This window comes from Schistocerca cancellata, chromosome 1 (assembly GCF_023864275.1).
Source record: "Schistocerca cancellata isolate TAMUIC-IGC-003103 chromosome 1, iqSchCanc2.1, whole genome shotgun sequence".
NCBI classification, from domain to species: Eukaryota; Metazoa; Arthropoda; class Insecta; order Orthoptera; family Acrididae; genus Schistocerca; species Schistocerca cancellata.
In genome coordinates, this window is record NC_064626.1 from 298,777,631 (window position 1) to 298,802,830 (window position 25,200).

General features: G+C 40.5%; 1 protein-coding gene across 4 annotated transcripts in view; it reads right to left on the bottom strand.

The window, feature by feature from the left end:
- LOC126171916 (ATP-binding cassette sub-family C member 10) overlaps positions 1 to 25,200 on the bottom strand; it is a 395,604-nt gene that overhangs the window by 145,921 nt on the left and 224,483 nt on the right. For all 4 annotated transcript variants that reach the window (XM_049920838.1, XM_049920835.1, XM_049920836.1 and 1 more), the window contains one exon: positions 15,983 to 16,278. In XM_049920838.1, coding sequence (XP_049776795.1) covers positions 15,983 to 16,278 — 296 coding nt within the window. The remainder of the gene's footprint in view (positions 1 to 15,982; positions 16,279 to 25,200) is intronic.

Below are 25,200 nucleotides of genomic sequence, written 5' to 3' on the forward strand. Positions count from 1 at the left end.
TTCTACCACATTCCATAAATGTTGTTAAGTCTTAATGTTAAATTTAACCCATAAGTTTAAGTCTCAGTGGCAGATGGGCCATTTCACAATGAATGTCATATTCAATGTTTTCAGCTTCAGGATGCCCTTACAAATCAGTATCTCTTTAAAATGTATATGTTGAGTAAAAGTCAACATTAAATAACAAATTTTGTATTTATAAAATTATTTTTTGTGGTGGTCACAAAGCAAATCCCTCCCTATCCCCAACCCCTCCACCCATCAGTAATATGCATTACTGAAAGTGTGTTGATATTTATAAGTGTGTATTAAAAGATTCTACTTACAAATCAGCACCTCTTTAAAAATTCTGTGATTAATGTAAGCAAACAACAATAAACAAAATTGTTTTAGAGTGGGCATAAAGTAACCCCCCACTCACCCTGTCTTGCAAGAGTTAAGGAATAAATTTACATAAATGTTTTGCTACTATATCAGTCAAAGCCCATGATGGAATAACAACAACATTATGGAAAGGATAGTTTGCTACTCACAATATACAGAAGACTCTGAGTCATACATAGGTACAACAGGAAGATTGCTATACATTTCAGCTTTTGGCCAAAGGTCTTCTACTGAAGTAGAAAACACACACACAAGTTCTTAAACAATAAATGCTTGGGTGAAGACAGTCTTCATTTAAATAGGCTAGGATCCAGAATTCTCACTAAAATGTTCGCTGATACATGTAAAATTCTGAATAATAAGGGAAACTTGTAAGTAATGATGGGGATGGGAAACAGTGTTTGCTAACAAAAACGGTGAGACCGAAACAGGACCCGAGAAAGAGTAGGCCTATGCCTGAACCCATAAATAAAAAAGAGTGTCCATGTATAATGCACTTGAATATAAATGGTCTCAGTGCCAGCTTTTCAAACAAAAATCATAAACTTGACGACTTACAAATTATTCTTTCAGAGTTTAAAAATATTAAAGTTATCTGTCTCAATGAACATTGGCTTACATGTGGTAATATTAAAATTCTTAATAAAATCGAAAATTTCGAATTAGCTAACAGTTTTTGTAGACGAGAAAAATCATGTGGAGGTTCTTGCATACTTACTCATTCTGACATGAAATATGAAATAAGGAATGATTATAATCATTTGAATAAAGAATGTATATTTGAAAGCTGTTGTATCGAGTTAAGGGACTTAAATGTCTCAGTAGTTTCTAGTTACAGAGTACCAGACAAAACTACAATTGAAGCTTTCCTGCTCAAATTTAAGTGCCTTCTTGAAAATCTTAATAAAAAAAAAAAAAGGAAAAATATTATAATAGCAGCTGATTTCAAAATTAATATCATAGCTGACAGCAATGATGTGTCCAAATTCAATGACTTGATAAAAAAAAAAAAAACTTTGGCTTCGAAGCAACCTTCATGCAACCCACTAGAATAAATGCACAGTCAGCAACCTGTATTGATAATATTTTAACAAATTATGTGTTTGAAGATGTTAATAAATTTTGCTTAGATTTAGGAATCTCTGACCACTCCACATTATTCATTGAACTACCAAAACTCTATAAACAAATTTCATGTAACAAAAGCCACATGAAAAGGAACTTCAATGAAAAAAACCTAACTATATTTAGCAATAAGTTAAGAGAGGTTGAATGGCCTTATGACAGCTGTATCTCAAGTAGTACTAACTTTAACAAATTTCTTGGTAGCTTTCTTGAAATATTTAATGAAACTTTTCCACTGAAAACCAAATGTAACAAAACGACTAGGAAGATTAAATGGATAACTCAGGGTATAAAAATTTCTAGAGCCAGAAAGAGGCAACTACATTATGAACTGAAATATAACAAAAACAGACATTTTGCTGTGTATGTGAAACATTATAAAGCCATATTCAAAAAAGTTGTAAAGGCAGCAAAACAAATGGCAAACAATAAGTTTATTTTACAACATAATAGTAAGACAAAGGCAGTGTGGTCTGTTGTCAAATCAGAGTTAGGTGTTCAAGTCAGTAGTAATGAAATAACTAAGATTAAAGTAGATGATAATGTTGGTGTAAACCAAGCTGAAATATCAGAGTGGTTAAATGAATTCTTCATAAATGTAGCAAAGTCAGACGTTGATGTAGCAGGATATCAGAGTAAGGTAAATCTCTTTGGACTCGACCAAGAAGCTGAGTATCTCACAGATTTTAAAAACGTCACAATAAATGATGTGAAAAATGTTATATTGTCATTAAAAAATAAAAATTCTGCTGGGTGGGATGGGACACCAAGTAAAGTGATTAAAGCAGTATATGACATAACAGCACCCCTGCTAGCTAAAAGAATCAACCTTTTTTTTTAACAGGGGTGCTTTCCTGATGTGTTAAAATATGCCAAAGTGAGACCTCTGTTCAAGAAAGGGTTGAGGGAAGATATGGGAAACTATCACCCTATTTCTATTCTCCCAATCCTGTCAAAAGTGTCAGAGGAAGTAGCTCCAAATCAGATCAAAAATTTTATCATAAAAAATGATATTATTGTAAGTAACCAATTTGGATTCCAACAAGGAAAAAAACACACTGGATGCAGTAAATAACTTTATTGAGAACATATGCAAATCATTGGATCAAAGGAGTAAAGTCGCAGGTATCTTCTGCGATCTTTCAAAAGCATTTGACTCGGTGAACCATGACTTGCTTATCTACAAATTAAACAAATATGGGATTAAGGACAAAGCTCTGAAATGGCTCACATCATACTTGCACAACAGAAAGCAAAGGGTAAGTGTCACATCAAATGCAGTGAATTATTATTCTAAATGGAGTACAGTATTACAAGGTGTGCCTCAAGGCTCCATTTTGGGATGATACTTCTGTTTTAATTGAAGATGATGCAGAAAAAATTCAGAGCCCCATTGTGAGCACAATAGGCACTCTAGAAAACTGGTTCCAGTTAAATGGCTTGAAACTGAACATTGCAAAAACCAATATGGTACATTTCAAAACCAAACATTTGAAATGTGTGGATCTTAAAATACATCACCACAACCATCCTATGGAAGAAGTTAACACAGTCAAATTCCTAGGACTAAATGTGGACAATAACTTAAACTGGAGTACACATATTGAGTTCCTATCAAGTAAACTAAGCAGCTTTGCATTTGCAATGCAAATACTAGCGAACTCAACTGACATGAGTACACGAAAAATAGCATATTATAGTTATTTTGAATCTGTCATTAGGTATAGTATCATTTTCTGGGGAAATTCAATTAGTGTATCTCGAATACTGAAACTGCAAAAGAAAATTATAAGATACATGTGTAGTGCACAACAAACAGAATCTTGTCTCCCATTATTTCGGAACCTGCAAATCCTAACAGTTCCCTCAATATACATTTATGAAATTATAATCTTTGTACACAGCAGACAAAAATTATTTGAGGAAAATCATTTTAACCACACATACAACACAAGAAATAAAAATAATTTTATGTTACCCACACACCATTTGAAATTATATGCACGAACTCCACAGTATATGGGGATGACAATATATAGGGTGTTACAACAAGGTACGGCCAAACTTTCAGGAAACATTCCTCACACACAAATAAAGAAAAGATGTTATGTGGACATGTGTCCGGAAACGCTTAATTTCCATGTTAGAGCTCATTTTAGTTTCGTTCTTCCACCTACGCTCAGTGGAGCACGTTATCATGATTTCATACGGGATACTCTACCTGTGCTGCTAGAACATGTGCCTTTACAAGTACGACACAACATGTGGTTCATGCACGATGGAGCTCCTGCACATTTCAGTCGAAGTGCTCGTACGCTTCTCAACAACAGATTCGGTGACCGAGGGATTGGTAGAGGCGGACGAATTCCATGGCCTCCACGCTCTCCTGACCTCAACCCTCTTGACTTTCATTTATGGGGGCATTTGAAAGCTCTTGTCTACGCAACCCCGGTACCAAATGTAGAGACTCTTCGTGCTCATATTGTGGACGGCTGTGATACAATACGCCATTCTCCAGGGCTGCATCAGCGCATCAGGGATTCCATACGACGGAGGGTGGATGCATGTATCCTCGCTAACGGAGGACATTTTGAACATTTCCTGTAACAAAGTGTTTGAAGTCACGCTGGTACGTTCTGTTGCTGTGTGTTTCCATTCCATGATTAATGTGATTTGCAGAGAAGTAATAAAATGAGCTCTAACATGGAAAGTAAGCGTTCCCGGACACATGTCCACATAACATATTTTCTTTCTTTGTGTGTGAGGAATGTTTCCTGAAGGTTTGGCCGTACCTTTTTGTAACACCCTGTATAACAAGCTAATGGGCAAAAATATATTTAATATGAAGCCAGAGAGTCTAAAAATAAGGCTACAGCAGACTCTATGGGAGAAATGCTACTATTCAGTAGAAAAATTCATAGAGGATGACATGATAATTTGAGCAAGGGGTAATTAATTGTTAGTCTTTTATTGTATGTGTAACAAAATTGTATTATTATTATTATTATTATTATTATACCATTTGTTAAAATCAGTTGTTGTAATTAATTGTTAGTTTTTTATTGTATGTGTGTTTTTATACTGTATTATTGTTATGGTACCATTTGTTAAAATCAGGTGTTGTACGTATATGGTAAAACTTTACCAAAATTTTGACGTGTCTCCTGTACCTGAATCAAATGATTTAGATTATGTACGTTATGAGACTAATAAACCACAATTCACAAACACATGACCGCCAACTCTGTCTGCTTAAGGAAAGGGATTTGTGAGCAGGCATGGATAAAGATACTGCACAGGTTCGGTGGGCAGTGGAATACAATTGTGGGAGGGATGAGAAGGGTGGTGGATTGGTATATTCCTCATTTCAGGGCATAATGAAACATAGGATCCTGGCAGATCATATGATTCAGTTAGTTCAGTCCTGAGCAGTAATGAGTTATGAGGGGAAAGTACCTTTGTGGCCAGCTGGCAGGTACGAAGTAGAGATATTGCTCGTGGCTGGTAGGTTTAATGTGGACACAGGTAGTGATGTAGCCATCCTTGAGGTAGAGGTAAGCATTAAAGAAAGTGGCTTGTTATGTTGATAAGGACCATGTGAAGCGAATGAAGGGGGATATGCTGAGGTTTTGGAGGAGTGTGGACAGGGTGTCTGCACCCTCGATCCAGATCATGATGTCCTCAATGAATCTGAACCAAGCGAGGGGTTTGGGATTCTGGGTGGTTAGGAAGGATTCCTCTACATTGCCTGTGAGTAGGATAGCACAGGATGGTGCCATTCAGGCGACCATTGCTGTATAATGGATTTCTTTGTAGGTGATGCCTTCAAAGGAGAAGTAATTGCAGGTGAAAATATAGTTGCTCATGGTGGCTATGATGGAGGTTGTACATTTGAAAACAACCAGGCATTGGAAAAGGTAGTGTTCAACAGGTGCATGGACATGGGCATTAGGGAGATAGAGCACAGGGAGATGGTATCAAGAGTGGTGAGCACGGTGTCGTGTGGTAAAGGACAGGAACTGTGGAGAGTCAGTGAAGGAAATGGTTGGTATCTTTTATTTAGGAGGATAGGTTACAACTAATAGGCTGAAGGTGTTGATCCACAGGAGCAGAGATTCTCTCAGTGGGCGCACAGTAACAAGCCACAATGGGGCATCTTGGGTAGTTGGGTTTATGGTCTTTAGCGTGATGTGCTGAGGTTTTGGAGGAGTGTGGACAGGGTGTCATCCTCGGTCCAGATCATGAAGAATTCCGCAGTGAATGTGAACCAGGTGAGTGCGGGAACTGGTACGAATAACACGAGAGAGAGACTCAGAGGAGAGGTTGTGGCGTGGGTCTAAGGGTTTGAGATCCTCTTGGACTGGTGAGTTGTAATATAGTGATTCACAATACTGTCATTACTCCATCCTGGACTTTCCACTGTTTGGTTTTGCCTAGTGGTTGTTCTTCCATCCCAAAACCCAGTGCTATTCTCTAATACATTACTTCACTCAGTGTGCATCCTTTTCTGTCTCTTCTTTCCTGTGTCTTTCACCTGTTGCTTTCCAAACTGCTCAAGCACTGACTGATAAGCGACACTGTAACAACCATCTCGTGCACACACAACACTTGGCTACGTGACTGTGCTGATTGTTGGTGCAGCATCTCATGTCCCACATTATTCCTGCCAATATAATTAACCCTGGACCTTCAAACTAATCATATTTCCTCCCTCACTCTTCCATATTTTCATGCATATTTTCCATAGCTTCCCTGTATCACACCAACTTGTTGAACTTTGATCTACCAACCCCATCCCTTTTCTTTCTCTTCCCTTATTCCAAACACTGACTAGCACTCCACTCATCATTTTTTCTCTTTTACGTGATTGTGTTTCCATGTCGATATTAGTTCATTTCCCTCTTTCAACATCAGCATTACTCTGTCAGATTTTACCTTTTCCCCCCATACGTCATCAATTCTGTACTTTTTGTGGTTTTCTCTATGTATTTTTACATAGTTTACATATTTTACCAGCTTTCCCCGTGTATTTTTACATATTCTACATATTTTTAGGTGTATTTTATCCTCCACCATGGATCCTTGCTCCTTCCATATGCGGCCATTTAGCAATGTTTCCCTATCACTAGTCAGAACCCACATACTGTTCCTGTGTTGTTGTCTAGCACATGGAAACCCACCCCCTGCCCAAATGGCCTTACCATCAAATTACCCACCTCTGGCTGGAACCCTCTATTTGTTCAAATTCTGCCAGTTCATAACCCTCACCAACCTAGTCTGACACTACCATGCAAATCAGTCTCAAATCTCCTTGCAATACCTCCTCTCCATCTGTACAATTCTACTGCTCTCCAATCCCAAATTTCCGCACCCCATCTCTCACACCAAAACACTCCAGGAACTGGAGCAGCATGCACAATGCCATCTCAAAAAAACTCTCCAACCTGTTCACCTCCTACTCTTAGCTTGGACTACCACTACCTTTACAACCACCTCCAAAGGTTCCTCACATTACCACATAGCCAACAAACCCAACCTCACACATCTACTACATTTACCACACCCTCAAAAACTCACTCCCACAACCATACAGAATCTAGGACCAAAACAGAGCCAAAACTCAGATCCTCAAAAATCCGAAGTCCCTCCAATAGACTTAGTCCCACAGAAGCAATAGTCATTTCCAAAGCCCTTACCTTTTGCCCCACTCCGAAATTCAATCAGTTTGGACTAGTTAAAAACCTTCTCTCCTCCTCCGGTCCCACAGTGGAAAAGCTTTTTTGCCAACAAACCTCTTAATCACAGTAAAACCCAAATAACTCTGTCAGACTCATGCTGTAGTGTTTCGAGAATTTCTGCATAAATTCCAGAACCACTCAGCCTTCTACCGTCTTGAACACATGATATTTCAGATATGAGTGTGAGGGAGCGGAATCCTACCTAATGCACATCACATGTCTGTGTATGCAGGTTTAAATTCAGTCACAGGAAGAATGTAGATGCAGCAGATGAATGGCACCAACTGTTGGGCAGTCCATGGATGTTTAGTGAGTGTGTATGAGAGGACCATGGAGCATTTATGTAACTCTGTACTAATAGTATGAGACAAGAACTCTTAAAAAAACTTTTGTCTTAGCCTTGCTGAAGGGAAGGTGTGTATTCTGTTTCTCTCATATGTAACTTACTATGTTTCTAATGCTTGGAGACACGAGAAGCTTACGAAACTGTATTTATTTATGTGAAGTGTGGAATTTGTAAAATGTCCGAAGTTAAAATATATGTGGAGCAAATTAAACTTGGTATGTATACTTATTTTTATAGGTAGATAGAGTCTTCAGAAATTCCTGTACCTAGCTGCATACTATGGGAGAAGAAGTGAAAGAGAGTTTGCAGCAGTAGGCCAGCCAGCAGGAAAGGTTGGCCGAACATCTCAAGTAAGTCGTCTCGTAAAAGAAGTGGAAGTTTTCGTACATACTTCAACACTTTAGGTCGTCCAAAGCATTAGAATATCACTCCTCCATCCAAGTGATCAAGCCCCACTGCTCCCAAATGCATACAGAATTACTTAACCTCAAACCTTGCCTCATCATCATTCCCCAAATCCCTCAAGATTACAGCTGCAGAAAGAACCACAACCCACCACCTAAAATCTGATCCTGATCTTATGTATAATCCTACCAGCACATGAAGGTTCAACAACTGTGGTTCTGAACCACAGAGTTTACCTGGGGAATTGATGCCACCAGCTTACACATTTCTCCATCTAAAAATCCAGCCACAGTGACCCCACACCAGAAATTTAACAGGATCTCCAGTCCCTCCTCAAAACCTTAGGCCCATCCCACAACATCTCCCTGAGTCTTCTCTCTCCTCACCCCTCAGAGCCTTGCACTCCTAGCTTCTACATGCTTCTTAAAGTCCATAAACCCAACTACCCAGGTCACCCCACTGGGAGAAACTATACTTCTGTGGACCAACAGCTTTACTCCATTACCTGTAACCTACCCTTCTATATAAAAGACACAAACCATATCCTCCACCAACTCTTCACAGTTCCTGATCCTTTATCACACGGCAATCTCCTTGTCACAATTGATGCCACCTCCATCTACACTAACATCCCTGATGCCCATGGTCTTGCCACTTTTGAAAACTACCTTCTCCAATCCCTGACTAACTCCAAACCAAACACCTCCTTCCTGGACACCATGACCACTCCTTCCTGATCACCATGACCAACTGCATCCTCACCCAAAATTACTTCTTCTTTGAAGGCATCACCTGCAAACAGATCCATGGTACAGCAATGGCACCCACATGGCACCATGTTATGCAATCCTATTCATGGACTATGTAGAGAAATCCTTCCCAACCATACACAATCCTAATCACCTCACCTGCTTCAAATTCATTAATGAGGTTTTCGTGATCTGAAGCGAGGGTGAGGACCTCTTGTACACATTCCTCCAGAACTTCAACATTTTCTTCACCATTCGCTTCATCTGGTCCTCCTCAACCCAAAAAGCCACCTTCCACCTTGTCGACATCCACCTCAAGGATGGCTACATCAGTACCTCCATCTTCAGGGTGATTTTTCCCACTGTATACAAACTCTAGGGATTGATCGATGAGAGGATATGGAACAAAAAATGTCTAATTAACTTATTCTGGAAATGAGTGGTTTCCAAGCTGGAGACCATCTATTCAATCATACATTGTTACAGAGATTGTGGTCTACTGTGTGCTGTACCATGCAGCCACATTTGAAAATGGTTTCTATGTGCCTCAATGCATGCCGTAGATGTTCTCTCTCACACGTTCACATCAGTCAGGCTGCAACTGAACAGTGTCAAAGGCAACATGAATATGCTGCTCCAGTGTCTCTATCTGGAATGGACTCTGCATATATGATACTTTTGAGACGGCCCCATAATCAGAAATTGCATGGGTTGGGATGCAGTGAAACAGCACGCCACACAACTGGACCACATCATCCGATCCAGTGACCATGTAATACATAATAGAGATGCCTCTGGACGTTAATGGTGAAGTGGGCGGAAGCACCATTATGTAGCAGCCACATAATCCTTCGAATCGTCAGTGGCACTTCTTCCAGCAGGGGAGGCAGTTACCTACAAGAAATGTGACTAGTTCCGGCCTATTAGGTGATGTGGAAGGAAGACGGGTCCAAAATATGGTCACCAACTATCCTGCAACACACATTCTGGTTGCATTGATGCTGATGATTTGCTGTCACCATACACATACTATCCCACAGATGACTGTTATGAAAGCTGAAGATACCACTCCCTGTAAAGGTGGCCTCATTTGTGAATAGGATGGACACAGATCCCAGAATTGTGGTTGGTAGTGACAAAACTGCTCCTGATGTGGAAAGTCTGTCACTAGTAAGCCCTGTACATGCTGTATTGGTAAGGGTGGTAACAATTGTGACAGAGAATGTTCCATCTTGCATGTGCTGGTGGGCCAACTTCCTGGTCCTCACACAGCAGTAGCCTTCCACAGTGTTAATCACATTTTCCTCCAAGCCTGATGTCCAAACACTTTGGGTACCTCTTTCATGATTTTCTGCTTCCTGAAACAACCCTGTCTCAGAATGGTGAAACACTGTTGCAAACATTCAACGCTGTGGTTGTTGTCTGCAGGGGTAGGTCTCCTGATACAACCATTCTGCCCACTGCCCATTTCCATGTTGACAAGCTCTCAATGGAAATACAGAGCCACTGTGTACAACACTGTATCACATCCAGTACAAGGTGAGTCACCAGGAGAAGTGAATCAGACCAATGTTACCAATTACTATGGTTGGAGAGAGTGCTTGTGGAAGATGTAATAGGAACAGTACCACCTTCCAGAAGAAAAGCATGCATAGTGTAACTATGGCTGCATGGTATAGCACCTATTAAGACTGCAGTCTCTGTAACAAAGTATGACTGAGTAAATGGTCTCTAGCATGGAAACCACGCATTTCCAGACTAAGTATATCAGACATCTTTTGTTCCATATCCTCTCATTGATCAGTCCCTAGAATGTGTACATGGTGGAAAAAAATCACCCTGTATATCAGATCTATCATACACCAGTAGTACCTCCACTTTGACAGCTGCCACCCATTTCATAGTAAGAAGTCCCTTCAGTACAGCCTAGCCACCCATGGCCATCACATCTGCAATGAGGAGCAGCCTCTCTCCAGATATACCAAGAATCACACTGAGGCCTTCACTGACCGAAATTATTCAGCTGGTCTTGTACAAAAACAGATCTCCCATGCCTGGTCTCACCAGTCACCTACTGCCTCCCTCATGCCCACCATCCAGCCACAAAGGAACACTCCCCCATGACTCAGTGCAACCCAGAGTTAGAGCAAGCAACTGCATCATGTTCTCCATCAGGGTTTTCACTACATCTACATCTACATCTACATCTACATTTACACTCCGCAAGCCACCCAACGGTGTGTGGCGGAGGGCACTTTACGTGCCACTGTCATTACCTCCCTCTCCTGTTCCAGTCGCGTATGGTTCGCGGGAAAAACGATTGTCTGAAAGCCTCTGTGTGCACTCTAATCTCTCTAATTTTACATTTGTGATCTCCTCGGGAGGTATAAGTAGGGGGAAGCAATATATTCAATACCTCATCCAGAAACGCACCCTCTCGAAACCTGGCGAGCAAGCTACACCCCGATGCAGAGCGCCTCTCTTGAAGAGTCTGCCACTTGAGTTTGTTAAACATCTCCGTAACGCTATCACGGTTGCCAAATAACCCTGTGACGAAACTCGCCGCTCTTCTTTGGATCTTCTCTATCTCCTCCGTCAACCCGATCTGGTACAGATCCCACACTGATGAGCAATACTCAAGTATAGGTCGAACGAGTGTTTTGTAAGCCACCTCCTTTGTTGATGGACTACATTTTCTGAGCACTCTCCCAATGAATCTCAACCTGGTACCCGCCTTACCAACAATTAATTTTATATGATCATTCCACTTCAAATCGTTCCGCACGCATACTCCCAGATATTTTACAGATGTAACTGCTACCAGTGTTTGTTCCGCTATCATATAATCATACAATAAAGGATCCTTCTTTCTATGTATTCGCAATACATTACATTTGTCTATGTTAAGGGTCAGTTGCCACTCCCTGCACCAAGTGCCTATCCGCTGCAGATCTTCCTGCATTTCGCTACAATTTTCTAATGCTGCAACTTCTCTGTATATAACAGCATCATCCGCGAAAAGCCGCATGGAACTTCCGACACTATCTACTAGGTCATTTATATATATTGTGAAAAGCAATGGTCCCATAACACTCCCCTGTGGCACGCCAGAGGTTACTTTAACGTCTGTAGACGTCTTTCCATTGATAACAACATGCTGTGTTCTGTTTGCTAAAAACTCTTCAATCCAGCCACACAGCTGGTCTGATATTCTGTAGGCTCTTACTTTGTTTATCAGGCGACAGTGCGGAACTGTATCGAACGCCTTCCGGAAGTCAAGAAAAATAGCATCTACCTGGGAGCCTGTATCTAATATTTTCTGGGTCTCATGAACAAATAAAGCGAGTTGGGTCTCACACGATCGCTGTTTCCGGAATCCATGTTGATTCCTACATAGTAGATTCTGGGTTTCCAAAAACGACATGATACTCGACCAAAAAGCATGTTCTAAAATTCTACAACAGATCGACGTCAGAGATATAGGTCTATAGTTTTGCGCATCTGCTCAACGACCCTTCTTGAAGACTGGGACTACCTGTGCTCTTTTCCAATCATTTGGAACCTTCCGTTCCTCTAGAGACTTGCGGTACACGGCTGTTAGAAGGGGGGCAAGTTCTTTCGCGTACTCTGTGTAGAACCGAATTGGTATCCCGTCAGGTCCAGTGGACTTTCCTCTGTTGAGTGATTCCAGTTGCTTTTCTATTCCATGGACACGTATTTCGAAGTCAGCCATTTTTTCGTTTGTGCAAGGATTTAGAGAAGGAACTGCAGTGCGGTCCTCCTCTGTGAAACAGCTTTGGAAAAAGGTGTTTAGTATTTCAGCTTTATGCGTGTCATCCTCTGTTTCAATGCCTTCATCATCCCGGAGTGCCTGGATATGCTGTTTCGAGCCACTTACTGATTTAACGTAAGACCAGAACTTCCTAGGATTTTCTGTCAAGTCGGTACATAGAATTTTACTTTCGAATTCACTGAACGCTTCACGCATAGCCCTCCTTACGCTAACTTTGACATCGTTTAGCTTCTGTTTGTCTGAGAGGCTTTGGCTGTGTTTAAACTTGCAGTGAAGCTCTCTTTGCTTTCGCAGTAGTTTCCTAACTTTGTTGTTGTACCACGGTGGGTTTTTCCCGTCCCTCACAGTTTTACTCGGCACGTACCTGTCTAAAACGCATTTTACGATTGCCTTGAACTTTTTCCATAAACACTCAACACTGTCAGTGTCGGAACAGAAATTTTCGTTTTGATCTGTTAGGTAATCTGAAATCTGCCTTCTATTACTCTTGCTAAACAGATAAACCTTCCTCCCTTTTTTTATATTCCTATTAACTTCCACATTCAGGGATGCTGCGGCCTTATGATCACTGATTCCCTGTTCTGCACATACAGAGTCGAAAAGTTCGGGTCTGTTTGTTATTAGTAGGTCCGAGATGTTATCTCCACGAGTCGGTTCTCTGTTTAATTGCTCGAGGTAATTTTCGGATAGTGCACTCAGTATAATGTCACTCGATGCTCTGTCCCTACCACCCGTCCTAAACATCTGAGTGTCCCATTCTATATCTGGTAAATTGAAATCTCCACCTAAGACTATAACATGCTGAGAAAATTTATGTGAAATGTATTCCAAATTTTCTCTCAGTAGTTTTGCCACTAATGCTGCTGAGTTGGGAGGTTGGTAAAAGGAGCCAATTATTAACCTAGCTCGGTTGTTGAGTGAAACCTCCACCCATAACAATTCACAGGAACTATCCACTTCTACTTCACTACAGGATAAACTACTACTAACAGCAACGAACACTCCACCACCGGTTGCATGCAATCTATCCTTTCTAAACACTGTCTGTACCTTTGTAAAAATTTCAGCAGAATTTATCTCTGGCTTCAGCCAGCTTTCTGTACCTATAACGATTTCAGCTTCGGTGCTTTCTATCAGCGCTTCAAGTTCCGGTACTTTACCAACGCAGCTTCGACAGTTTACAATTACAATACCGATTGCTGCTTGATCCCCGCATGTCCTGACTTTGCCCGGCACCCGTTGAGGCTGTTGCCCTTTCTGTACTTGCCCAAAGCCATCTAACCTAAAAAACCACCCAGCCCATGCCACACAACCCCCGCTACCCGTGTAGCCGCTTGTAGCATGTAGTGGACTCCTGACCTATCCAGCAGAGCCCGAAACCCCACCACCCTATGGCGCAAGTTGAGGAATCTGCAGCCCACACGGTCGCAGAACCGTCTCAGCCTCTGATTCAGACCCTCCACTCGGCTCTGTACCAAAGGTCCGTAGTCAGTCCTGTCGACGATGCTGCAGAAGGTGAGCTCTGCTTTCATCCCGCTAGCGAGACTGGCAGTCTTCACCAAATCAGATAGCCGCCGGAAGCCAGAGAGGATTTCCTCCGATCCATAGCGACACACATCATTGGTGCCGACATGAGCGACCACCTACAGATGGGTGCACCCTGTACCCTTCATGGCATCCGGAAGGACCCTTTCCACATCTGGAATGACTCCCCCCGGTATGCACACGGAGTGCACATTGGTTTTCTTCCCCTCTCTTGCTGCCATATCCCTAAGGGCCCCATTATGCGCCTGACATTGGAGCTCCCAACTACCAGTAAGCCCACCCTCTGCGACCGCCCGGATCTTGCAGACTGAGGGGCAACCTCTGGAACAGGACAAGCAGCCATGTCAGGCTGAAGATCAGTATCAGCCTGAGACAGAGCTTGAAACTGGTTCGTCAGACAAACTGGAGAGGCCTTCCGTTCACTACTTCTCATCATGCCCTGAAATGAGGAATATCCTGCCTACTATCCTTTCTGCTCCCCACACAGAGGTATTCCACCACCCACCAACCTACACAATATTCTTGCCCACCCATACTCCACCCCTGCTTCCAACCCATTGCCTTATGGCTCATACACCTGCTGTAAATCTAGATACAAGATGTTTCCTGCCACCACACCCTATTCCAGTCCGGTCCCAGGGCATCTCCTAGCCCATCAAAGGCAGGGATACCCACAAAGGCACTTAAGTGATCTACAAACTAAGCTGCAACCACTGTGCTGTGTCCTACATGAGCTTGACAAACCTCAAGCTGTCTGCCTGCATGAATGGCCAGTGACAAACCATGGTCGACAGACAGACGGACCATTCAGTTGCTGAACACGCTGTCCAACACAATGTACTTGACTTTAATGATTGCTTTACAGCCTGTGTCATCTAAACCATTCCTATGAACACCAGCTTTTCTGAAATGTGCAGGAGGCCACTCTCCACAGAATACACCCAATGTTCCCATATGCCCCTGACATCAACCTACACTATCCCCTATCCTTCGATTATGTATCCCCTTCCTTGCTTCCACTTTAGGATTACACAGCCGTCTTCTACCAATGCACCCACTACCCTTTTCCCCTCCTCTACTTCCCTCTTTTTGTGCTCCCGTTCCCCCACCCCATCTCTCACACTTCCCAACTGCTCCTAGCAGCCGTACACTGTCCCCACCATGTCCCCGCACACTCCCAGAAGCAGCACTACACTTTCCTCCACCCCTACCCTGCTATTCCATCCCTGCACCACTCCAGCCTTCTTCTTACCCTCCATCACTCACAGATTGCTTTTTCCATCAGGTGCAGTTGCAGTTCGCAGGCCACCATCAGAGGTCAGAGATGTGGTCACAGTGGTGCACGCAACCGCATCTCTTACCTCTGATGGTGGCCTGCGAACTGCAACTGTGCCTGATGGGAAAAGCAATCTGTGGGAGATGGAGGGTAAGGAGGAGGCTGGGGTGGGGGCAAGTTGTCCATGACCATTACACCTGCAATGAGGAATAGCCATCTCCAAATATACCAAAAATCACACTGAGGCCTTCACTGACCAAAATTATTCAGCCAGTCTTGTACAGAAACAGCATGTAGGTGTGTGTGTGTGTGTGTGTGTGTGTGTGTGTGTGTGTGTGTGTGCTTTCTACTTCTCGACGCCTTTTGGTTGAAAGCTTAAATGTATAGCAGTCTTTCTGTTGTGCCTGTCTGCAACTCCACTTCTCCTCCATATTGTTGCCATTAAGTACAGCAAACAAAAATTAATTATTTTTGGCTTGACAAAAATAGCACAAATACGTATAGATTTTCAATTATTTTAAACCTTGCAGATATTTGTTTTCTAACATTGTTTTCATAATACCTCTAGAGATTTTAAATAGAATAATATATATAAAATATAATAATAATATATTTACTGACCCAATAGCCAAGCCAGCAATCTGTCAGATTCCTTGAAGTTTGCATCCCTGTCACTGATAATAGCACTGCAACTGCCAAGAAATGGCCTACTGCTTTCCAGTAGCTAGCATACACATTCCATGCCACTGCACCTGTCTCTCTCTCTTCTTCCTCTATTGTGTGTTCCTCATTCTGTGACATTACCGTAAGATCCTTCGTATCTCCAGTGTCTCCCATGGAGTCAATAGGAAGTACCTCTGATTCCTCTTTTTTAAATTCTTGTCCATCAAGTTCACTCATGACTTCATCTGGTGACCCTGAAACGATTTATTAAAATGCATTAGTCAGTGTAATCAAAGAATAATTCTCTTGGTTAATAAACATATAGTTCATAGACTAAAAAAAAAGATAAGAAAGGAGAAACATGTGTAAGTCACTTGACTGCAGGCACAACCAAAATAATGAAGGCTGGATAAAAGACACTGATAGGTTGTAAAAACCTGCATATACTACCTTCCTCAGTAAAGAACTAAGGTCCACAGTGACCAGGGAGAAGCTCACTTACACTTAATCATTAAGGTCCTATATCAGCAGCATGGCAAAGTGCCAAAACGTGGTACTAGTACTCAAGTTACGTGTGGTAAGTTTTCCAACTTTTTTAAAATCACTTTGGGAATAAGGAGTAAGATGGATGAGCAAGTAAGGCTTTTAAAGAAGAGGAAATTTTGACTATAAATATAACAATAAGGAAGAAGGTGAAGAGTTTTCATTTTCAGCACACATTTCAACATTGGGGATAATTTTTTGTTGTTTCTCCTGTTATCAGTTTTTACTTAAATGTTTCATTGCTATTCTTGAAAATATCATTTGTATTACACATATTAATTATATTTGTGTTGCCATATACAAGTACATTCAAGAAAAAGCCTTGAATACAAGAAGAACATCACACACACTGTAACACAAAGTAGTGTATTATAGGGCTGTCTTTTATTCATCTTTTATGCCAACAAATATAGTTTTTTATCCCATTAGCCTACATTATTTCAAACTCCAATCAAGCCAAGAAAAATAGTTATGGAAAATGAAGTCACATTGTCTACTTTCTTTTCAATCCAGAATATTTGTTTCTCTTTTTGTAATTTGAATGACACTGTAGTCTTACTCTGTACATTTATTAACAAACCAATACATGCAAATTCAATTCACTACTTGAGTGCTGTCAGTACTATTGCTGTCAATAACTACCTTGAATTTATAAAACTCAGTTAAGTGATAACCGACATACAATCATTGTTCCTATACTGGTGAGCTGATTCTGGCTGCTGGCTGGGGCAGTTGTGCACAGTGCACAATGCCAGGATAGAGTGGGTCGGGATGGGGAGACAGAACAGACAAAGGGGAGACTGAGGTGAAGAGGGTGTGGATAGAGGATGAGTGAAGTTAGTGTCTTGGGATGGGAGTGGATGTGGATGTGGAAAACAATCTCAGAAAACTAACACACCTGCTGTACATAACTAACTGGGACAAATTATTTCAAAAATGTGATCCCAGTGCCCAAACAGTGTATGAAACATTCCACAACTACTTAATAGATATGTTAAAAGCTCATCTTGTTCCAAAGAAATATCATAAAACAAGAAAGGGTCATTAAAGGGCCTTGGCAAAGTAAATAATTCTAATGAAATGAAGGACCTCGAAGTAATCAGTAACAAAACAGCTACAGAATATAATGTATTTTATAAGTGTAAATATAACCATAGTATTAAGTCTGACATTTTGCAAAAGCCATCATTACGATGGCTCCACGCAAAGAAAATGTATATAAATAAATAAACTGTATAAGAATGAGCTTCAATTGGCTAAACAGAGACACAACAGTGATCTCATAAAATATAGTAAAAACTCCCAACCTGGTCAGTAATTAATACCATTAAAGGTGAAATCAGAAACTTTGTTTCAAAGAAGTATGCCACAGTGAAGTTTAAAATTGTCAAAGAAATGAAAAATTCATATAGTACAGATATTTTTGATATATCAAACAGTTTACTGAAAGAAATAATACGTTACATTGCAACACCATTAACATATTCTATAAACTTGTGTCTCATAGAAGGTTTTTTTTCTGATTCTCTCAAACTATCAAAGGTGACTCCAGTCTTTATGAAGGATTAGTACCTACAACTAAATGATATCTTAAGTACATCAGAGTTTGCTTACAATAAGGAAAAGTCAACTCTTAACGAGAGACATTGTAGTAGCATTTGAGGACTATGTTCACATACAGACAACCTTATGTGATCTGAGCAAGGCCTTTGACTGTGTTGACAACTCTGTTTTGCTCTCTAAACTTGAGTACTATAGAATATGTAGCAAAATTTAAAAGTCGTCAAATCATACCTTAGTAAAAGGAAGAAAGTGGTGAGTTCAGAAAGTCCTCTTTCAAACACACTTGAGGTTCAACACGGAGTGCCACAAGTATCTAAATTAGGACCACTTCTATTCCTTGTACATATACATGACTTACTGGGAAACACAGATGTAAAATCAATAGGTATGCAGATGATACAACTGTAGTGCTTTGAGAATTTCGGAGTAAATTCCAGAACCCCTCAGTCTTCCACCGTTTCGAACACCCAATATTTTAGAGGTGAGTGGGAGAAATGAATACACCCTACTGAACATCGCCTATTTGCATGTGCAGGTAAAAACACAGTTACAAGAAAAAGATGGACCCGGACCCTGGGGCCGAACGGCGGCAGACAAGTACCTGCTGTACGGTCCACAGAGTTTCTGTGTACGGATAGAGAAGAACAAGAAAAGTTTATGTAGTATTTCATGCTCATTAGTGTCTGTGTTGATTGTAGAAAGACTAATGAACAATTGAATATAGATTTCTATGTACATTCACATATTGGACTTGCTTGAGACTAGAGACTTTTAACTTAATTCATGTCTTGGCTGTGAATGAAGCAAGACAAATGTGTGATGTTCATAAATTAATTGGTTATCAAACCAATGATATCTGAATATGTGTAAATGAGTCTAATGTTTAAGGACTAAGTTAGCTTGCAGAATTTGTTATCTGTGGAAGTTGAAAATATATAGTGATTGAACTGAAAAGTATTCTACGAGTACCCAAATTATTTCAAGGATAGAGAAGTAGTTTAATAAATTCCTTTAACCAGCTATAGTCTTCGGAGAAGAAGCTTTTGGGAGACTGACTTAGCTGATTACCCAGAGAAGAGGATCAGCTACACACAACATGCAAGCTAACTGACTTGAGAGACATGTGAGGCTTGCAACCCAATACCACACTGTCTCTTGTTGTCCAAAAAATGTTAGAACATGGCAACCAAGAGACAGGACCCGAAGAAAATGGGAATTTTAAGACAGAAATGGGAGGAAGATATTATGAGTTGCCGTAGCAACCAGATCTAACAAGATGTGAGAACTGTTTCCAGTAATTGTACTGAGTCCAATAAACCAATGGAAGAAAGAGGTGAGTGCAACATAGTAAAAGACGTGAGAAAGTAATAGCGAAAATGAAAAAAACTGGAGAGAAGACCTCAACCATTTGACTAAGAAGATTGGGTGTGGAGAGTAAGCCATCTTCACACACGTATGTCGCATCGGCGCAGTAACCAGCCACCGACGCCGACTGCACCAGCTGCTGCTCACCAGTGCTGACTTGTGCCCACTTGCTCACGATGACGCTGAATCCAACATTCGACACTGCCGGCACCAGTGCTGTCCACCAGTGCTGATTACACATTCGCTCACCAACGCAGCTAGAACTCTATGCCAGGAGAGTGAAAAACAATAATTGTTTGGTAAAGTTGAAGGAACTGTGCATGATAAACTGTTAGTGTAGTTATTGTACACAGTGGTGAATTTTCTATAGATGATTACTAGGTCTAAGATCAATAAAATTATGGATCAAGAACAGTAACTAGCAGAACTAGTCACAGCTATTAAAGTGACTAGGGAAATGCCAGACTTGTCTGAATTAGTGAATTTAATTAAAGCCCAGTGAGCAGATTCAGCAGCTGTAAATACTCAAATTGCTGCTTTAAGAAAAGAGATAGGCTCAGTACACTCTAGATTAGATGCTAAGTTAGATGACCAGAAGGTTGATTCAGCCACTGTAAGTGAAAAATTAGATGCTCAGGGTGAAATTTTAAGTAATCAAAATGAAACCTTGAACCGTCAAGGAGCAAATACAGTTTTATTAAAGAATGAATTTGATTCATTAAATAATAAGGTAGAAAATTTAACCAGAAACAGGATGAGCAACTTCAAGATTTAACTAAAAAATTAGCATTTGACATTGAAGATAAATTTAATAATGTAGTAACAGAACTTGTTGAAAAATTAGGATAATTTCAAAGTGTAAGCAACGTTACATTTGATGTTGTAAATCAGAGTTTGCACACCCTGAAGGAGAGTGTTGAAAAACAGGATAAGCTAATTCGTTTTGTCCAATTGCAAATTAAGGCCTCAGTGCTCAAGCTGATACTGTGGTAAAAGATTTTAAAGAGAAATTAGCGACCTCAGATACCTTAAATATAAGCAGTCTGGAGGAACAAGTAGAAGAGATGATAGACAGAAAGGTGGCCAAGAGGGTAACCACTAACAATGATTCTTCAGATTAGCTTTGGAACTTAATCATATGAAGAAAGGCATAGATAGTTTTTGGAAAGAATTCAAACTTATAAAGGATAAGGTAGACAAAAAAGTTACTCCTTCTAAAATGGTGTTAACCAGTGAGGCAATAACCGACCTACAATGGGGAGCAAATTCTCGACTATCCTGGCAGTTTCCAAAATTTAAGACAGACGGGGACGTACACCCAACTCATTTTCTGAAATGGTTTAACCAAGCCTTGCCGAAACACTGGGAAGACTCAAAAAAGACAGAATTAGCGGTGGATGTGGTTTTTTTCAAGAATATGACATTAAAATCCAGCATATAAAAGGTTTGGAGAATATTGAACCTGACGCTTTGTCTCAGCTACCGGTAGGCATTAAAGAATTAAAGCATACAGAAGAATCTGGTGTAATTTTTCCGATTAATTTTTTCCACTTAACAAGGTGCAAGAAATGGATCAGAAAATAACAGATAACATCCAACATGATCAGCATTTTACAGATATATTTGCTATGTGTGTTAGGAAGTTGTTACCGCCTAATCAAGATGGAAGGTGGAAGATTATAGGACATAATTTTTTCTGGAGAGACAGTAAGACCACGCAACACTGGTGTTTGTGTATACCGAATTTAGTAGAAAATGAGTTAGTGTGGTACATTCATAAGGGGTAAGGACATTTCGATGTAAAGAAATGTATTGCACATACGAATAAATTCTATTACTTTAAAAAGCTAGGACGTAAAATAGCATTGGTCATTAAAACTTGTGAAATCTGTCAGAAAGTAAAAGAGGATAACACTCATGTTAAATATAAAATGTATCCAATTATTCCTAAAGCATTACATGATCTATGTTGTTGTTGTGGTCTTCAGTCCTGAGACTGATATGATGCAGCTCTCCATGCTACTCTATCCTGTGCAAGCTTCTTCATCTCCCAGTACTTACTGCAACCTACATCCTTCTGAATCTGCTTAGTGTATTCATCTCTTGGTCTCCCTCTACGATTTTTACCCTCCACGGTGCCCTCGAATGCAAAATTTGTGATCCCTTGATGCCTCAGAACATGTTCTACCAACCGGTCCCTTCTTCTTGTCAAGTTGTGCCACAAACTCCTCTTCTCCCCAGTTCTAATTCAATACCTCCTCATTAGTTATGTGATCTACCCACCTAATCTTCAGCATTCTTCTGTAGCACCACATTTCAAAAGCTTGTATTCTCTTGCTGTCCAAACTATTTATCGTCCATGTTTCACTTCCATAGATGCCTACACTCCATACAAATACTTTCAGAAACGACTTCCTCTGCACTTCCGCCTCGACTGACATCTCTGCCCAAACTCTTTGCCTTTGAATATGTCTGCTTGTGTCTGTATATGTGTGGATGGATATGTGTGTGTGCGTGCGATTGTATACCCGTCCTTTTTTCCCCCTAAGGTAAGTCTTTCCGCTCCCGGGACTGGAATGACTCCTTACCCTCTCCTTTAAAACCCACATCCTTTCCTCTTTCCCTCTCCTTCCCTCTTTCCTGACGAAGCAACCGTTGGTTGCGAAAGCTAGAATTTTGTGTGTATATTTGCGTTTGTTTGTGTGTCTATCGACGTGCCAGTGCTTTCGTTTGGTAAGTCACATTATCTTTGCTTTTAGATATATTTTTCCCATGTGGAATGTTTCCCTCTATTATATTCAATCCTTATATATAGATATATGAAAGTCCTAACTTCAATATTGTGTGCAATGTTCAGATAGTTATTATCAAAACAAACAAAAAAAAGGAAAAGGAAAATCTAATTATTAAGTACACAAGGACTAAAAGAAATATATTGTATATTGATTGAAATATAAATTAGTGTTGTATAGATATTAAGGTACATGATGAATATGTGTAAAATATGTCATGTTTGAGATAAAGGGTGAGGTATGTAGTGCTTCGAGAATTTCGGGGTAAATTCTAGAAACACTTGGCTCTCCACTGTCTCAAACACCCAATATTTTAATGACAAGGGTGAGAGAGCCTTTTTACTGCACCACACATGTCTGTGTGTGGAGGAAGGACAGCTGTCACGAGGAGCCAGGAGCTGTGTCAGACAAGCAGCCCCGACAACTGGTTACAAGCAGCACCCTAGAAGTTACATCAAAAAGTCAAAGAGTATTTGGATAATGTTCCATGGTGTGTGGTGTCATGAAGATTGTTACAGAGTCCATGAAGATTGTTACAGAGACAGATGAAGCGTGTGTTATATAGAGACTTTTACTTTTATGTCTTGGCTCTGCATGTAACTGTATGAATGTTTAGTAGATTCTGACATTTATCTTGGAACCAGTTGGCTAGCTGGTGTTTGTACAGAATAATTGTTACTTTGGGGCAAGAGTCAAAAATATATTGTTGTTGAACTGACAAGAGCCTGCAAGTACATAATTTATTTCAAGAATATAGAGCTGGTTAATAATATTCCCCTTAACCTGATACAGTCTTCGGAGATGAGTTAAACAGTGAGAGCAACATAGCTGATAACCCAAAGAAGAGGATCAGCTGCACGCACAATGTGTAAGTCAACTGGAAGGGATGTGTGAGTCATACAACCCAACACTGCACTGTCTCTTGTCGTCCAAGAAAGTGTTCCGAGTTCCTAGTCTGAAACTGACTGTCTCGTGACCAAAAACCAGGCCCTTACATATCATCACAATAATAGGTGCTGAAACAACACATTGTTTGAAGTTCAATTTACAGAAATTACAATTAAAACTTAACTCATTAAATTAATGGAATAGACTGAAAAATTACGTCTTTTTAACAGTTTCTTCTACTGCAAGAGTTAGGCTAAGTTATTTGTTTAAACCATGAAATTAACAAATATCATTAGCAAATAATACTTTTGACAAAACCATTCATTACTTTGCAATTAATTCAGGGCTAGTTTTGCTGACATGTTTTCGAATAGAGCCAAATGATACTTTAAGACTACCAGTATTTCGTCTTCCAAAGGTTTATAATTAGTACAGAATTTATATTTGTTTATAAGTCAACAATAGAATTTAACAATTACTGATTTCACCCTATAATAAAAGACACTAACTGGGAATAGTTAAAATAAATTAGACAATTACATACATAAAACTAAGCACAAAACTAGATCTGGTGTTATATTCTTTAAAACTGAGGGCCAACTTTCTCTTTTATAAAAATGGAGATTATATTCACGTATGTTAATGGTAATTAGTTAAAAGCAAAAAAATTAATTTAAGGAGGCAGATAGCAAAACAAGAGGGGAAGTAAAATTATCCCAGTTCGCTTCATCACACACCACCTGGGGATTGCTACCTGCCTGCTGGACAGTGAGCAGCTAGTTACTAAAGCCAGGAGCACTTAAGCACATGGTGTAAGTGACATCTGCAGCGGCAACACTACACGAACCCACTTTGGTGTGTACAGATTATGGGTGTTCAGCAGGCAAGTCACAGATTCAGTATCTATAATAGTATCAGCTTCCACCATGGAGTTGCTAATGCTCCAACATCATCCTGTCAAGACTACCTGTCAGAGGGTCCTGTCCCAGCAGTGATGAGCCAAGGGTCAAAATGGAGCCCTTCTAGTTACCAAGCCACTGGGCATCCGCCAGCACCTGACGCTGCCAGCCAGATGCCAGACTAGAGTTTGCTCCCCAGATGTCTAAGCCCCCATTGCCTGCCAGAATTGGAGCAGGCTGCCTGAACATCCCACACTCAGCCTGGCTATCTCAGTCTGCTGCATCAGCTCCTAACATAGCTCAGCCACCGGCCAGTGAAGTTTACCCCACAAGGTGAAGTTTACCCCATAAGGTCAGCCTTGCCTCTGCTGAGTTGGGCATAGCAGCTGAAACGTCTCACAATAATACTTCCCCGCCAAGATCTTTGAGTTGATGTCCATCTTCCAGCATCTGAAAGATGTGGGAATGGGCTCCAAATAAGAGTTGTTGGAAATTAATAAAGGGATTCTACCATTATCAAGTGGCTTTTGACTCACCATCCCGTACCCTCTATAGTAACAACAATGGCACTCAATTGAAGAACATCCATTACACAATTTTTGTTGTCTTAATTGCCTAACACTTTGGACTGGAGAGTTATTTTATCCATGAACAACAGGTTTTCACAAGGGGGAGAAGAAGGAGGTGGAAGGGGGGGGGGGGGGCGCAAGGGAGTAAGGGAGTACTACCCCTCTCTTGGAATTTGGGACACAGACTTTTTTTGTAAATTGAAGAATCCTCATGAATTTCATCTGTGCTTCCACTAAGCTACTGGTTTGGTTTATTCTGACATTATGTTGCAGAGCATGATCAAAAATACTGTGTTGTTTGCAACTGATACATAATTTATATTTGTTTGCCTGTCATGCTGTTTGGCAGAAAATTGTGACATTTCCTTTACTTTAGTGATGGTTTCAGTGCTATCGTAGAGTGAAGGTGGAAGCAAACCTTAGTTGAAAAAAGTAAAGCTGTGTCCCTAAACATTCCTCAATCATTTATTTGTACACAGCTTTTATCAAACTCCAGGAAATCAAAATAAACATGGTTGCAGTATAGCTGGCTGACATCCCTAGCCTGTTCCCAGAAA